Source organism: Suncus etruscus, chromosome 9, assembly GCF_024139225.1.
Source record: "Suncus etruscus isolate mSunEtr1 chromosome 9, mSunEtr1.pri.cur, whole genome shotgun sequence".
NCBI classification, from domain to species: Eukaryota; Metazoa; Chordata; class Mammalia; order Eulipotyphla; family Soricidae; genus Suncus; species Suncus etruscus.
The window spans coordinates 13,123,637-13,141,571 of record NC_064856.1 but is presented as its reverse complement, the minus strand read 5'-3'; the positions used below and the strand labels follow the sequence as shown (position 1 = coordinate 13,141,571).

At 50.3% G+C, this 17,935-nt stretch overlaps 1 protein-coding gene across 1 annotated transcript in view; it reads right to left on the bottom strand.

Moving 5' to 3' along the window:
* The window catches only part of LOC126017341 (tyrosine-protein phosphatase non-receptor type substrate 1-like), a 45,695-nt gene that overhangs the window by 16,388 nt on the left and 11,372 nt on the right, over positions 1-17,935 (bottom strand). The window contains exons 3-6 of the mRNA XM_049779247.1: positions 8,868-9,221; positions 3,453-3,773; positions 2,590-2,919; positions 77-187 (exon numbers count right to left, since the gene is read on the bottom strand). Coding sequence (XP_049635204.1) covers positions 77-187; positions 2,590-2,919; positions 3,453-3,773; positions 8,868-9,221 — 1,116 coding nt within the window. The remainder of the gene's footprint in view (positions 1-76; positions 188-2,589; positions 2,920-3,452; positions 3,774-8,867; positions 9,222-17,935) is intronic.

The window sequence follows — 17,935 nt, the reverse complement described above, 5'->3', positions numbered from 1 at the left end:
GTACTCTTGTGATCCTTCTCTCTGGGAAGAACAGCCCAGGACACTCTCTTCCGGAAGACAAAGGGGCTTCACTTACCTTTCTTCTGTCGAACTCGAAGGAAGTAGAGGGCAGCGATGAGCAGGGCCACCAGCAGGGCACACACCACACCCACCGCAATGGAGATACCGTACCAGTTGTTATTCGAGGCTGGGGGCCACAGGAAATGAAGTTTCATATATGCAGGTTAAACACAGTGAGAATTCCCATCCATCACCCCTTCTTCTTTTTTTTTTTTTTTGGTTTTTGGGCCACACCCGTTTGACCCTCAGGGGTTACTCCTGGCTATGCGCTCAGAAATCGTCCCTGGCTTGGGGGACCATATGGGACACCGGGGATCGAACCGTGGTCCATCCTAGGCTAGCGCTTGCAAGGCAAACACCTTACCTCTAGCACCACCTTCCCTGCCCCACCATCACCCCTTCTTACAGACAGGTAAACCTCATGTACAAAATATCTGGCTGGGGCCCTGAGATGCTTCTGGTCATGTGGCCACATCTGTGGACTGTACATTGATAACGATGGATGACCCTAGGCAGGCAGATGCCCTGCTAAGGTGCTGGGAGGGAATGTGTTCTGGCAACACTGGGGGAAAACCAAGCTGGAGAGAAGGACCAAAATCCTTCTTCTGAAGGGAAAGGTACTTCCTGATCCAGAACCCACCACGAACTCTGGATTGCAATGGGGACGTCACACATGAGAGAGGGCTATGCAGTGGTCACAGGACTCTGGAGTCCTATGACTGCCTCATAGCATAGGGAGAGATCTTAACTAGGAATATAGTCAAGATCAGAGTTATGAGCCACTGAAAAGTGGGTTCAAGTCAACACCCCCAATTGTGACCCGGATGGACATAGTTATTTACACACTGCTCCACATACTGGCTTCCTCTTGTATTATGTAATCACAGCTTGTGCAGTCCTGAGGACAAACTCATTGACCAGCAGCCCGTCCACCCACAATTTCCTCTTTTTTGGGGGGTTTTAGGCCACACCCGGTGATGCTAAGGGGTTACTCCTGGTTCTGCACTCAGAAATCGGCCCTGGCTTGGAAGACCATATGGGACACTGGGGATCGAACCAAGGTCTGTCATGGGTCAGCCACATACAAGCCAAAAGCCCTACCACTGCACTATCACTCCAGCCCCATTTTCCTCTTTTTAAAAGCTTTTTAAAACTATTTCCCCAGGACCCACTCAGTGCCAGGTCCCAAAGCTGGTCTGGACAACTGTGGCCCCTCACAGTCCAGAATGTTGGCTGGTCATCTTCTTCCACATAGCAATGAGCAAACAGAGGCCCAGAGTGGATAGTATACTGCTTTCGGGGTAATCTAAGAGAGTCTGGGCAACAGCCCAGAGTCACCCCAACAAGGCAAGGCTTCTCCAAGGCATCTGTGTTCCTGAAAGAGAACCTGCCTCCATGCTAGTCAGTCAAAGGCTGTGCTCTGCTCTAGGCCACACGTGTGCATCATTTGAAACGTCCCATGGAGGGGAACAGAAATGCAGTGAGAGGTTGCCATGTCGATGGAAAGAAGAGATTAATGCTACAAGGTCTAAGCCCTCCGATTCTCCCTGAGGGTGCTGGACTCTCACTGCCCTCTGTGGATACCCTGAGACAACCCACAACCCTCAGGAAATGGTATCACGAAGTGCTTGAGCACAGAACAGCAGCTGCAACCTAAGAAGTGCCACCAACCTCCCGATGCCCCCTCCTCAGACCCAGGGGGGGACAGGCTAGCGGTGGCAGCTGAGGAAGACTCTGAGGATAGAAAGACAAGAAGGAAGTGGGTAGGCATAATGGGACTGAAATCACTGAGCTAGAAGAATGGTGTCTGGGTGGAAATAAAGTACAAGGGACTCTGACCTCTCTGCTTCCTTCTTTTCTTATTTTTTGTTTTGTTTTGTCCTGGGGCCACACCCAATGTTGCTTAGGGCATACTCTGGTTCTACAACTAGGATCACTCCTGGCAGAGCTCAAGGGATCACAGGCGGAGTTGGGGATCAAATGAGGGTCAGCTGTGTGCAAGGCCAGCAAGTGTCTTACAGCAAGGTGTACCATCTGTTGGGCTCACTCCCTTCTTTCTTTATTATTTGTATCAAAACCAATTATGACATGCAGTAAATGCTCTAATAGTGCTCACTCTTGAGTGGTCACTCTTTAGTAGAGGGCAGAAGTAGTGGAACTCATTTGAAAATTTGACTATATTTATATATTTCTCTATTAATTCTATACTACTTTTTGAGGGTTGACGGAGGTCCCCAAGCAGTGCTCAGGGCCCACTTGCAGCAATGGTTGACCAATTAGGCAGATAGTTTAATGGTCCAAGGATATCTAGCTGGTTCGGTCCTACATTGCTGGGGATGGTATTTGACTCACCCAGCAAGGCTGGTGAGCCTTCAAGGCCATCTATACCCAGTGGAGTTTGGAAGACCATATGGCACTGGTGTTTCCCCTTGCCCCTCAGCACTGGACCACCTTTCTGGCCAACAAAAGAATATTTTTTACATTAAAAAGGGAAAGTAAAAACCAAGGCCATTGGCGTGGAGGGCTCACCAGCGGTGTTATCTGAGCCCTGGTCCTTCTGGGGTGCAGACACCTCCAGGATGTGGGATTTGTTGAGTGCTGGCTGCCCATCATGCTCCACCTGGCAGGTAAACGCCACATTTTCCCGGTGGGCAGAAGAGTTCACCAGGAGCCAGCTGGTCCGATTAAAGGTCCCGTCCTTGTTCTCTAGGAGGAGGGAGGTGGTTTCGATTCGGGACACATTTCCGTTCTCCAGCCAGGTCAGTTGTAGGTTCCGGGGGTAGAACTTCATCACTTGGCAGGTGATGTTCACCTGGTTCCCCACCGCAGGGAACTGGGAGACCTCCAGGGTGGGTGGAACTGAAACAGCACAGGGCAGAAGCTCTGATCTTAAGGGAACAGACAGATCACAGGGGTAGGGTGCCACTGCTTAGCTTCTACCCATAGCCAGGATTCACCCAACAATGCTAGACATGTAGGAATGCTGAAATCTGGAAGATGCTCTGTGCACATGAATGAAATAACCATAGCTATGCCCTGGACACAGAAGGTCCTAGGGCAGGGAATTGGGTGGGATGGCTGGTAGGTACTGTAAGGACAGTAACCAGCGAATACACCCCTTGCATTTGCTGGGATCTCAGAACTGTAATCAAATAAATGAACTCTGCAAGGTTTGCTTATAGTAGGCAAGTGGGTGTTTAGGAAGGGAGGCTGCTTTTTTGCAAAGTAAGTGACCAAATCTAGCACTGTCCTTGGCACAGAGCAGCTGCCATGGAAACAGGAGTGAGTGATGGACACATTCCAGAAGGGCTGATGGGACTTAGATTCCCGGACACTGCAACAAAACCCAGGGGCAGACTAAGAGATGCCAGGGTTGGGGTGAGGGTATCTACCTCGGATGGTCTCAGACAAGTTGGCCGTCCCACGAAGAGGAGTGCCCCCATCCAGGGTAATGTGGGTGACCTCACAGATGACCTTGGAGTGCACGTCCCCAGGGGCCAGCGGCACCCTGACCATGCTGGAAACGCTGTAGGAGACACTGTCCCCCTCGGGGTCCACGCGGGTCTGGGAGGCCGAGAGCATGTTCCTGTTTTTGAACCATCGCAGGCTGATGTTTCTGGGGGAGAAGCCATGGGACTTGCAGGTGAAGCTCACGGTTTGCCCAGGTGGGGCCCTCTCCGTGGGGCCCGAAACCTCAGGGGGAGAAGGTCTGGCTACAAAAGGAGCGTTTGGACACAGTGAGCACCAGGCATGTGTCAGCACCAGAGACAAGCACTGTCACACAGGGTATGATGATCCTCCCCTCGGCATGCAGGGCAGAACTGTCCTCACTGCAGGGGACTCTCAACTGCATGGAGTCAGGGGAGGCAGACAGGGGTCCAGGCAGAGCTCAGGACCATCCTTACTTTCTAAGGGAGTCCTTAAACCTGAGTCAAGAACATGAAGTCTGAGTCTCCTGAGATTTCTCTCTTCTTAGTAGCCATGTCCAATCCACCCTGACCCCCAGGTCAGAGGTGAGTACAGTGGAGACAGCACTGTAGAGTCCCAAGATCTGACCCAGTGTCAACTCAAAGGGGCAGTACAGCACCTCCCAGGACCTCCTCTCAGAGGTGGGAGTCTGCAGCAGCATGGCAGCCCAATCTTTCTATTTTCTCATCACTCAGGATTTATTTGCGTTGTTTATTTTGGGGAAGGGGAATCTCCTTCTAGGAGGGCATGAGGTGAGACAATGGCACTGCTGTTGCTTTGAGTCAAGCCAAAGATGCTCCATCAAACTCAAACTCAAATCTATCTTTCACTAGAGCTCTCTCTGAAGGGACATACATGTATACCACACAGCTTTCATCCTCTCCACAACTATTCCAGCCGGCCTCATCTGCACCAGTCCCAGGATCCAAACCAAAGGGAACAGTTTCTGATATTGAATTTTGCTATGGGGTCAGTCTGGGGCTTACATCAAAGCTCACTGAGAAAGCCCAAGGCATTGACTGTCTTAATCACAAACCCATGACACGATGCCAAAGGGCTTCACAAGACCGAAAACACCTCAACGAGTCCACGGTGAGGGCTGACCTTCCTGTGGGGTCTCCCCAGGGTGCTTCAAAAGCTTCATTATTACACACACCTCCTGTCATGGTCACTGGACAGCAAATAGGACAAATATTAGCCTTCATAAATCATTGCTTCCTAAAACACAGCCAACATTTTGAAGTCAGGTTTTATTCCAATAAATCAAGTGGATTCAGCCCCAGTAGCCTGAAGTTCACAACAGAAAGAAGACAGGGGAAGGGGGATTGGGTGGAACCAGGAACCATTGACCCAAGGGTGTCCTAGGAGCTTAATGCTGGGCTGGTATCCTAGGGGTATTCACCCCTTAACCCCACCAGGTTGTGAGGCAGGTTTTGTGTGTGTGTGTGTGTCTGTGTCCATTTATGAACATGGCTCAGAAGGTAGGGTTTGGTCTTGGACTAGTCAGGATGTGAAGGATGAAGCCCACACAACCCCATATAGGATGACTGACGCAGGCTCTCTGATCTGCACCTAGGAGCCTTAGTGTGTCTCCATACAGAATGGATCAAACCCTCAGTCTGGGGAGATGCAGGATATACAGATACAAGAGCCTGTAAACAGTTGTAACCTGAGAGATGAAGCTGATGACTGTTACCAAGACATTAGTCCAAAACATTAGTTACCAAAAAATTTGTTCCAAAAATCTAACCAAGGACAAACAAATAAGAAGGCAGAACTGGAGCAAAAACATCCCCAGAGGACTCAGACGCTCATGTTGCAGGAATCACAAAATCCTAAACCACAAAACTCCAAACATGATTCTCACCTTTGGGTGCCCCCTGATACCCCACCCTATAATCCTCTCAGGACATAAGTGTGATGAATTTACTTCAATATACTAAGCAGCTACAGGCCCGTGTTAGAAAGAAGTTCAAAGTGTGCTGAAACCAGGGAGGCACGTTAGCAGGGCGGTCTGCAGGCTGTGGACGTCTTTGCGACATCTTTGTGAATTTGGCTCCTGCTGAAATGCATAAATGTCTGACTGTGAGAAGGTCAGCGGGGAAGGTTGGATCTGAACAGGGGTGACTGGGCTGCCTGACCACAGAGAAGGAATCGCTCTGCATCCAGTTATGCTCCAGGTGGGGTGTGTATGGGGGTTGGTTCCTGGTCACTTCTAGGGCTTCATACATAATTTGAGGTCCATGCATACAGTCACAAACACATGCTTTACTGATGTATCCCCACACCCTTCTCTGAGTCCCAGCAGAATGAGATTTGGGAAGGAACAATTGCATATCTTTTTCTCAGTGTCCTCAGGATCAGCCTCTTGGGCTCTGGTCCAACTGTGATTAGTGGCCTATGGAGGAGATCAGTTACTTAGCTGATCAGACACACCTGACCAGATCAGTCTGAATGTCCAGGCAGCTATACCTGGGAAGGTAATATGTTTCCCACAATGTTCTAATGAGCATCCAGAATTGATGGTGACCTCTGGCCCTAACCCCACATCTACCCAAGGCCTGGACCGCCCAGGGCCCTCTGGCTTCAGCACATCCTGGTTGGTGTATAGGAATCTCCCTGCACCTTCACTGCTTGTGCCTGCCTCAGAGTTTACTCCCCTGTGTGTGAGGCTATGGTGTGAGGAGAGAACATCACTGACAGAGGAGGTCTCTGGCCCAGTGTTCAGTGACAGGTCAGAGGTCACAGAGACAAGATATGCCAGAGGAGGGATGTGAGCCAGGCTCCCCAACTGGCGCACAATGATGCTCAGTGATGCCATCACACATATCTCTATGCACTTCACAGATCTAAGAGAAATCCACCACTTCCCTCATGGGGAAACTTGAGGACTTGAGGTCACTCAGATTAACAAAGCCACACATCTCCAAGATGACAGCACCCTCTCTAAGAATATTCACTTCTGAAGCCGTCTCAGTGCATCTCAGCACTGCCTGTGAAACTCACCATCCATTACCATCCCCATTTGGCACATGAGAAGATGGAATCTGACAGGAAAGAAGGAATGATTTCTTCAATTCCTCACATGTCCTGGGGATAATTTCCATGGCCCCCAAGAGATAGAGTCGGGGATCCACCTTCATGACACAGACGCTGACTACCAGGGCCAGTATGTGCCCTCCGAGAGCCTGACTTCAAGCTACTATAGGGCAGAGTTGCCGCTAGTGCCTGCAGCGATGGAGAAAGGGGCACAGGCACCTGCAACTGGGAGCAGGACATGAACTCTGGCTCACCAGGAGCCACTGCATCTTATAATACATTTTCTTATAACACAGGGAGAGGCAGATGAGCATGCACAGGGCTTAGGGTTGTAGGATTCCTTTGCCCACCGCCCTCCCATACTATATTTTCTAGAGCTGATTCTACAGATAAAGGAGCAAACCTCTGTCCCACCCTCTGCTATTCCCACATACAAACTCAATAGTCATGCATCTATATATCCACGCATATGCATACACATTTATGTGTAGACATATACTCTCACTCGAGCATGCACACACACTCGCATATATGCCCACTCTTACATGTACACACATGTATCCACTCATGCAGACAAGCATGCCCACACTCATAGACACACATACATAGGAAGGACTCCTGAGTGGCCCCGGTTTCTGAATCCTGTGTTTTAGCAGCAGGTTCAGGGCTTCATTAGATGTTGCAGCGTCTGATCTGGGTTGTTTCCTGCCTCCTCAGCTGAGCATTTCCAAAAGGCTCCTTACCCAAGAACAGAATGGATCAAGACTTTTAGACGTTCTGCCAGAGAGCACCACAAGAGCATGCACCAGGCTGCTACGGTGTTCAAATCCTGACTCCTACGCTTGTTCAGACTAGGGGTACCCTCCATGCCTCAGTGTTCTCATGTGTGAAGGGGACAAACCTTCTCTTATTGCCTGGAAATGAGTCTGCTCTCTGTCTCTCCCTGTTCTTTCTCCTTCAGGCTCTCACTTGGACATGGACCAGGAGTAAGGCCACCAGGAGCAGCAGAGAGAGGACTGTGATGACCCTGAGGTGAGGGTGTACCTCTGGAACCTAAGTAACAGTTGCAACAATAGGAAAACTGCCTTCCATGAGTGTCTGGGGGGTGATACTCTTCTGCCACGGGTGGAATGGGGTAAGTCCTGACCCAGAAGAGCGCAACAGGAGAGGGCTATATAGATACAGTTACTCAGGACACGCTGTCCTACCAGCCCACAGTCGATGACAACTTCTATCCATCCACAGAAGACTGTGGCATGAAGAAGCAGCAATGCCATGTCCAATCTGAGTGGAGCCATGTGGCTGCTGGAACCATGGCAGCTCATGTGGCCCAAAGCTTACTGAAGCTCCCCACCATCTTAGGCCAGGGACAGGACTTGGGGGGGGTAGGGAGCCCTGAACCTCAGGAAACTGATGAAGGGGAGAGACCTACCTCCCCATATAACACGTGACCCGCTAGGCACATGACTGCTCTGAATCTATTTATTCCACAAAGTAGAAAAGAGACTGGAATCAGGCTGGATTCTAGAACAATCTTCTTCCCAGCTGGGTCATATGAAGGAATGCAAAGCTCTCATCATCCCAAACACACACATACACACACACACACACACACACACACACACACACACACACACACATGCTTGGGCTGAATTCAACGCTAGCTACACACATAGGACAACAGGACAGCCCCTCTGCCACCATGAACACCACCACCATACTGAATTCTGTGCATGCCTCTGCACAGCCCCACCACATTCCATAGACTCTTGGGCATTTCTCCTCCGTGTGAGATGAATGGAAGCACCGTCTCCCCTCTCTGCCTCCCTGCAAGGCCAACAGTGAAATGTGAGGGGAGAAGAGCCTTTGCTGTTGGCAATGGTTGCTGCTTCCACTCCATCTTGTGCAGAGCCGGGCATGCCTAGCTACTCTACAGGTTCTGAGGAAATGGGGTGGAGGGCCTTCTCAAGGGGCAGAGGTAAGGCCCTGTGGCGATCGGGCAAATCACACAGACCTCACACTTCAGCTCCTTCATCCTTGAAGCTGAAGGGCTGACTGAATGGGACAGGCTGGGGCTGGAGATCAGAGCGGTGGATCCCAGACTCTTCCCCATGCCCCACTAAGGGGCTTTGAGAAGACAACACAGTGTGCAGAAGTGAAGTGACCCGTGAAGCAGACATGAGGACAAGGACAGCACCACGTCTGCCCTTAGTTGCTGCTTGCAGGGGAGGCACCATTCTGACTGACTGTGGTCACACACAGAATGAAGAACCCTCCCACCCCGCCCCCAGCGCACTCACCACTCACGGTGACCTGGGTTCCTGCTCCAGACTTGAACTTCTCATCTGGTTCCCCTTTCCGGAACTTCACACAGTAGTAGGTCCCAGTGTCGGCCGGGGTGATGTTGTGGATGTGGATGGAAAAGTCCATGTTGTCTCTTTTGGTGGCATCTGAAGCAGCTGTCACTCGGGGGAAGTTGCCTCCTCGGAAATTGTAGATCTCCTCCCGGTCCTTGGCTGTCTCCCGGAACCATTTGACAGTGCCCACAGGGAGCAGGGAGTTCAGGAGGCAGCGCAGAGTGGCCGTCTGTCCAGCTGCCACCGACACTGACTTGTCAGGCTGGTTCACCTGCAGCTGCTCCTGACCCACCACTCCTGAGGGAAACACAAGCAGTTCTTCTCTCATCTGTGCCAGTCTGTAGCTTTTCCCAAATGTCTGACAACAACCAACTGAGCATTCAGCATGACGGGCTTGGAGGTCGGCATATACTGGGAACCACTCCAAGGGACTTTCTCATGAGCCTCTTCACAGAGGCTCCATCACCAGTGAGGAAATGGAGGCATAGAGAGGGGGAACCATGGGACACGGCCCAGACCTCTCTGGAAGTGTCATGACTGAGTTGGATTTCTAATTCTAATTTTTTTTTGTTTTGTTTTCTGGGTCACACCCGGCAGCGCTCAGGGATTATTCCTGGCTCTACGCTCAGAAATTGCTCCTGGCAGGCTCGGGGGACCATATGGGATGCTGGGATTCGAACCACCATCCTTCTGCATGCAAGGCAAACACCCTGCCCTACCACCATGCTATCTCTCCAGCCCCTAGAAATCTAATTTAAGCTCATTGGGAACAGTTCTCCTGACACCTGTGCAAAGTCTCAGAGTGCGGGGCAGCCTCTAAGGGGGACAGGAGGACTTCTAGGACAGTCTGCCTTGGACCTGGCCCAGCAAGCAGGCCCCACACAGAGAAGCCCAACTCAGCATCTGGGGCTCGCCCAGGCTGTGAAGCAGGAGTACTTGGCATGGAGTCCTGGCTCGGGGCCTCATTCCTGTGTGACCTTGGCCAGCGCTCAGGTTACTGGTATTTGAAGATTTTTCAAATGGGAAGCGCAAGGGCTGCCTTTAACTGGGCCCCTCCACCTCTGGCCTTGGCTACTCATTTGGGAACCTGCCCCACCTGGACAGTTCTCCAGCCGGACTCATCAGCACCCTGCCAAGAGTGCTTCCTGCTCTTTAGCAAAACTTCCCAACATGGCTGGAAAAGCAACTCTGCTTTTTTCTATCTGATGGGTTTATCCACTGGTTCAAGATAGGAAAGATACCGAGTTACTGAGAACCCAGCCGGGCACCACTATAACGAGGCAAAAACAAGGCAGGGCCTACTACTCAGATTATGCTGATTGCTGAGATGATGAGGACACTTGGGAGTTAAATCTAGATCCGGTCTTGAGGGCTCCTAAGCAGGACAGTGAAAGGTGTCGCAGAAGTCAAGGGGGAGGAAAAGGGTCTGGATAGTGCGGGGGTGGTGGGGAGGGCTTGTGATTCAGGGGCTAAGTAGAGGGATAAGAGGGTCCCAGAAGTGGGGTTATACAGCTGTCATAAAGGCTGTAGACATGTAGAGAGGAAACCACAGAGAAAGGTCAAGGAGAGGCAGGGACAGCAACAAGATGAAGAAGGATGCAGATGGAGTGGTGGCTGCCTGGTATGGGGGTACATGGGCATCCAGACCACTCCTGGCCCTCCAATGACATTTGGTGGTCCTTGTCCTCTTCCTACCCCGACTCCTACTCCTCTCTACTTTGCCTTGTGCACCTCACAGTTGGGGGGCCAGTTTATTCAGCCTATGGTAGGACAGGAGTTTGTCATTTTGCTTGCAATTTGGCAGCACCCCCAGCAGAGGCAGACACCCCAGGGAACGGCTAGTCAGCTGACGCTGCTCTACTCTGCTCTTCCCGTGTGCAAGCTACACCCCCAAAATAGGCTACACAGCCCCATCCATAATCCCAGGCCTGACTTGCTTATGGGAGAAGAGTCTAGACTTGAGGGTGGTCCTGAGCCCCAGAAGAGGTGGGGAAATGGCGAGATAACAACAGTGGGCAGCAGCATATTTGTGGGAGCCCCCAGAGGGACTCAGCATACAACATCAGCCCAGGAATATATGAGTTGATCTGTATGCAGTCCTACACTAGTGGACCAGGCTCGTTCCCCCAACCCCTAGCATGGGGTCTGAGCCCCAGCATGGAGGCTGGGCAAACTGGAAATGCTGCAGAAAAGCAGCCTGTGGGAGTGGCAGGGAGTAGGGGAGGATGGCAGGCCTGGACAAGACTCAGGGATTCCCTCTGAGTCTGCTCAGCACTTGATTCCTAGGGCCCCACTGTAACTTCCACAAATCGGCACTGTACCCATCACTCCCAGTAAGGTCAGGAGGCCTTCAGGCCAATTGACCTGAGCACAGGTTAAGACTCAAGTTCTTGTTCCCTTCATCATCACAGGCCCATCACTGTGATGGACAAAACTCTATTCTTTCTCTATCAGATTCATGGGACTTGGTTTGCAATCCCTGCCCAGGGCAGCGTGGCTTGCAAGCCATTGTGACAGGCATGCTGGACAGGTGCTGTTGTGGAGGAAGGAAGGGACAGAGAGAAGCTGCTAGAAGCAAAGCCAGAGCCAGGAGACGGACGAGGCTGGAGTCCGACCAGGCTCCTAGGGCCTAAAGGGGAGTTATTATTATCCTTCTCGATTCCAACACACCAGGCTGTGAGTCAGCAGTTGTTGGGGAGTGTGAGCGGGTGAGGAGGCAGTGGAGCCAGGCGCTGCGTGTTGGAGCAGGGCTATTCTGGGGGAGCAGCCTGCAATCACACCCCAGGCAGGCGACAGTAAAATCTCGAGCTGGGTACGGCTGCAGCCCTCCTTTTCCTTTCTTTCTTTCTTTCTTTTTTTTTTTTTAAGTTCTTCTTGAGCTCTCTTCACCAACAGCAGCCAGATTTAGGCAGCTTAATTAATTAGCTAGTGTTTATAAGGCGTTTGAAGAATTTTAAAAGTGCCACGTAAGTGCCAAATATTATTTTAATCTGTGTATATGTGTATGTGTTTCTTTTTTTTTTTTTTTCTTTTTCCAGTAGAGAGTTTTTCTCTCCCCTTCCCCACACCCCACACACTTGCTTTTCTTTTTCCTGCAGGTTCTGTTCTGGGAACTGGGCTTGTTAAAACTCACTCCTGCAGTTCTGGGTCTGGGGACAGCATGCTGGCCTGGCTGACAAAACCATTTCTGGCTCTCTCCTGACTTCCTGGCAGAGAGATAGGCTGTCCAGGGGCCCAAGCAGGCTCTGGAAGAAGAGGGCAGCTGGGCAGATATCCTCTCGTGCTACTGTGGGAGTGTGGGGTTGAAATATCAATCCTGAGTAGTAGCAGTAGGACAGGATGAACCAAAGGAGTAAGAGCTACTCATCAAAGCTCCCTGGTTTCCCACTCACCAGGGGGAAAGTTTCTATAGAAGGATCTGGAACAGCCAGCCTCACAATAAGGTGAATAGTGGTGGATCCCCTCTAGGATGCTGAAAACAGTGGAAATCAGGCCATGTCTGCATGGCATCATTGCAACGGATGCTGTGACTATGCAAATGACACCCGTTCGTTTGCAGCATGGAGAGAAAACTAGAAAGTAGAAACACACAATCATCATTTTCAAAGATGATTCAAAGATGATCACTGGTCGGTTCATGACCTCAAAATGAGAAACTAAAGAAATAATGCAAAACCATGCTCCGATCATGAGGGATCTGGGCACACAGCTTAACAAAAAACAACAACAACAAAACAACTGCAACTGGACATTTTCCAGCATCCGCATAAAGAGGACTGGTTGTCGGCGCAATGGTGAACCCTAAAGACATTCATATCGACCGAGCTGATGGTACTGAATGACAATCGTTACTGAGTGGCAGCTTTGAGGGGGGGCCCAAACTTGTAGCTTGGAAAACAATGCACATGTGCTACTAAAAATGATTAATTGTGACTCACGGATTTATAAGGGGCTTTGCCTCAATGTTTTCCATTTGTATTACTTGAACAATAAAGAAAAAGGAAAAAGTGCTCTGGGTATGATCGTGACTTCGTAAAATCAAATCAAATCATCTATAAATAAACAACAGCAAGGTACTATACAGAGCAATAAAACACAACTCTCTTTGGCTCGTGAATCCAAAAACGATGCATTTTTCTTTTTCTCCTATTCTGGGTATTTTCCAGATTTTCTAAACAAGGTGGATGTTAAAGAACACTTATCTTTTGTGTATTCTAAATTTCATAACATGAACCATCTATACATATAAGGTGTATGTTTCACTCATTTTTACTACATAAGAGACCCCATTTCTCAGTCTACCCTGAATTTGGTCTGTTTTGTTAACTTCCTATTTGCCCAGTTCCAGATACAGGGCTCAGAGAGTAATAGATACTCAATAAATTGCTGACTTATAGATCACACAGGGCTGAGCAGCAGATGTCCAGAAAAAGGGTCTTTCCTGATAGATGGTATGTTCTTGGGAGTCTTATGCATGTGAAATGGGTCTCTGGTTGTGGGGAGTAAAGAGCACACACAGAGAGAAGCTGCTAGAAGCAAAGCCAGAGCCAGGAGACGGATGAGGCTGGAGCCCGATTTTTGCTTTTTGCTGATAGCAGTGATGCAGCAGTAGGGCATTTGCCTTGCATGCGGCTGATCTAGGGCATACCATTATTCGATTCCCCAACGTCCTATATGGTCTCCCAAGCCATTTCTGTGCGCATAGCCAGGAGTCACCCCTGAGCACCACAGGGTGTGGCCCACAAATAAAAAACAACAAAAATAAATAAAGTTAATAATATGTTGATTTTTTTTCTTTTTGGGCCTCTCAACTGGTGCTCAGGGGGTCTGGGGGCCACCCCCAGTGGTGTTTAGCCAACCAGTCTAGAGGTTGTAATGCTGCTTAGGCCTTGTGTGTATTAGCCACTACATCCACCCCAGTGGAGCACAGAGATATCCAAGAGAATCCCTGCTGTGCTAGAGGTGGGGAAGGTAGCATTGGAGACAAAGCTTGGGTCCCTGTCTGCATCTTTGACCAATGAACCACCCCGACCACTGAACCATCATCTCTGCCATTGAACCATCCCATAGCACTGAACTACTCCAGACCAATGAACCATCATCCCTGCCACCAAACCATCCCTACCACTGAACCATCCCTAACCACGGAACCATCTTGACACTGAACCTTCCTTGGCCCCAAGGTTTTTATTTCATTTCATTTTCGCAGTGAACACTTCCTGCTCTGGTAGTGGTGTTGGTAGTAGATGAATGAACTGAAACCTGTGAATGAGTTCTTGAGGAGTGGGAGGAGCCAGCCCAGTGTGTGGTTACTGATGCTGTGTCCAGCTGTGAGAGGAACTGAGGGTTCCAGTAGCACAGGGAGGTCAATGGGAAAAGTGAGATCTCTTGTATGTATGTCCTAAGCCCAGAGCAGAAACTGTGTCCCCGGCCTCGTGATGCTTTCTTTGCACCTGAACAGAGAAGTCAGACTTTAAGGAAATAGTGTGAATTATATTTGGGGGGGGGGTGGTGGTGGTACTGGGTTGAACCCAGGGCCTTGCACTTGCAACTGTTTGATGCTGTGATTATTTTTGGAGCAAACTCTGAAATGGTGACACACCGACCTCCTTGCCACACTGCTCCACGCCCCGCTACTCTGGCCCCACCCTCCTGTCACACTTGTCATCCTGCACTTGGCCAATGAGGGTGTGTGGCTGTAGAAGGCAGGAGCTGAGGGCTGACCACAGGGCTTGGGAAAATATATTTGTTTTTTTTTTCTTATGGCGTTCATGTGTAGCTTTAGAGATTAAGAAAAGATGAAAACAATTTCCAACCGAAATGAAAAAAATAAGCATGGATGTTTTTCTAATGGAAAAAACAAATCAACTCCAAATCAAAACTTGCCAGAAGGGAAACAGGGCAGGTGGTGCCTGCCTGGGGTCCCTCCAGGAGCCGGCTCAGCCCTGGCTAGACTGTGCAGAATCTCCAGAATTACACTCACCATCCTACTACTGGATCTGGCCTTGCCCACACAGGCACTCACTGCATGTTTCTCAGTTCCCAGGAGGACCCGGAGTCACTGGCAACAGCTGCAGTGCTCTGAGCACAATTTCCTGGGATATGTGGATGAAAATGACACTCCAGTGCAGTTCAGCAGCCCCACGCCCTGACTATGATCAATGCTGCCCACCCTCTGGAGATGAGGGTGTGCCACCGTGACCCTATGACTACACCCCATCATCTGCCACCTAAAGTGAGGAGCCAGGGAGTATCAATGTAGGGTTTGGTCCACAGAAGTGAGAGAAGGCAGGTGTAGGAGAGTGTGTGAGCAAGTGCATATGCACCGGCATTCACACCTGTGTCCATGTAAGTGTGTGAGCATGTACCTACATGTACATGTGTTTGTATGCATGAGTAAGTATAAGCATTATGAGTACATGTACAGGTGTGAACATGTGTATGTGTGATATCTGCATACAAGTATGTATATATATGAACAAGTGTGTCTATGTGTGTGCAGGTCTGTGTGCAGCAGGCAGATGTGACAGGACAGTTTGGAAGGCCCAGCCCAGAGGAGAACCCTACGAATAGGGGAGTTTTGGAACAATGGTGCTGGCTGGCTGTGGGTGTGCATGCTAGGGAAAGGCGGACCTCTGGGAAGGGTGTAAATGTGGGTGCTGGAGAGGAAGACAGGAAAGTGTGTGTGTGTGAACTGAACAGTGCTGGGTCAAGCAGGGTGCACATTCCCATGTGTCTGGGTACCAAGTCTAGAGCCTCCTTCACATCCGAGTTTCCACACACCAGGCCAACAGGGAAAGACAGGAGAGACGCTGAACTCAAGACCGCCCTGAACTCTCAATGGACAAGAATATGCAACAGGTTTTTATTTTTATTTTTTTTGCTTTTGGGCCACACCATCCACACTCAATGCACTCAAGGCTTGCATCTGGTGAGCTCGGGGGACCATACATGGTGCCAGGGACTGAACTAGGGTCACCCACGTGCAAGGCAAAAGCACCCTAGCTGTTCTATTCATCTGTTCTATCCAAAACCTGCCTCTCCTCTCCTCTCTCTTCCACCCTTCCCTTTTTTCTTTTCTATTTTCCACCCCAGGACCTGAAACTGTGGGGCACTCAGGGTCCCCATGGAATGTGTATGGCCCCTGGGCTCAGGACCACACACCCCTCCCTAGGTCCTCCCCAAGTCACTGAGCCATCTTCAGGCCCTTTTTTGCTAGAGATTCCTAAGAGCAGAGCAATCAGCATTGCATCACTTGGTGATTTTTTTTGCTAGTCTGGGGACCACACCAAGGAATACTGGGGGTTACTCCTGTTCAGTGCTCAGGGGTGGCTCCTGAGCTGTGCTTGGGGACTATTTGGCTCTGGAAATTAAACCTAAAACATGCAAAGCTCAGCCCTTTGAGAACATCTCCTGGCATCACTGGGGTTTGATCTCATGGCCTAGCTTCTGAGCCATTTTTCTGGCTTCAGGTCTTTTTTTCTTTTCTTTCTTTTGTCTTTGGGCCATACCAATGGGCTTACTCCTGGCAGTGCTCAGGGGATCACATGTGGTGCCAAGGACTGAGATGTTTCAGCTGAGTAGGGCAAGTGCTTTAACTAACTGCTCCGCCCCCAGGTCTTCTTTTTAGGCTTTGTTTTTTTTTTGGGGGGGCAGTGGGGGTAGAGTTTATCCACATCCAGCAATACTCAGGGCTTAGTCCTGGCTCAGCACTCAAGAATCACTCCTAGCTGGCTTGCGGGACCATATGGGATGCCAAGGATTGAGCCCTGCCTGGATGGCTGTGTGCAAGGCAAAAGCTCTATCCATTTTACTACAGCTCCAGATCCCTCTAGCTCCAGGTCTTAAGAGAAGCTTCTTGCTTTAGGAAGAGTGCTTCTCACTCTGATGAGAAGCTGGACCCTGGGGCTGGACTCATGTACACAATGCAGCTCCCAGTGTGGTCATCTGGAGCTCTCTGAGGTCCTGTGATCACAGCCAGGCTCAGACTTCCCTCTGCAGCCAGACTGATTCATTCTTGCCTCTCCATCTTCCGTCCTATTAGGGCTGCTAATCTCAGTCCTCATGGGGAGGAGACTCAGGCACAGGCAGTGAGCACTGATGCAAAATCAGTGAGCCAGAAGAGGCTTGAGGGGTAGTGGTCTCAGCAGGGAAGCGGGACCTGTTAGGCTCCCTAGAGGTGGTGGGCCTTGAATAGGATCTTGAAGGCTGGCAGGGGTTAGGAAGAAGGGACGGCATTCCAGAAGGGTTACAGCCCACGTGCAAAGATGCAGAGGTGGGAGGAGGGTGCTGAATAATCTAGGGAGTGGGGCCAAATCCTGGAGTCATGCTTATAAATGTAAACAAGCTGGATGAGCTGGAGTCCTGCAGCACCCTAAAGTCTGGCTTCTGAATAGCAGATCAGTCTGCTGGGGTCAAAGTCAATCCACTGGGCAGTGACATCCTCAGTTCATCTCTACAGGAGCCAGCAAAGAGAGACACAGGGGGGCTTGCAAATAGGGAGGGGAGGACCCAGGCTCTTCTTCCAACACATCACCCCAAGGAAGGCAGAAGAGTGGGACCTGAAACGCCTGTCCTGTACCTCTGTTTCACAGCAAAGTTCTCAGGTCAAGAGAGTCAACAAAAGAGCTGTTGGTTTCTTACTAGGCAGTGCCATTTCCTTCAAGCCACCACCCCCTCATCTGTAAACAAGGGGTGCCATCCTCTCTGTCCCTGGGGTCAGGGGGTCAGTAGGGAACAGAACAAGATAGAGAAGGGAGTTTGTCTCAACATCCCCCTCTCCTCAGTTCCGCATCTGTCTCTGAAGCAGAATCCTGCTCTCTGACCTCTGCCTGCTTTGACCTCTCCTGCCCCTGGGACTCTCAATGGGGCCCTGAATGAGGCTTCCACACCATCCTCCATCACTTCAGCTGTACCACTGAGTCTTCCAGTGCCACTAAAGGAGATCCTAAAATCAAAGCCAGGTAAAACTCTTTCTTGGCTGCAAAGCATCCTGCAGCTACTGCCACAAT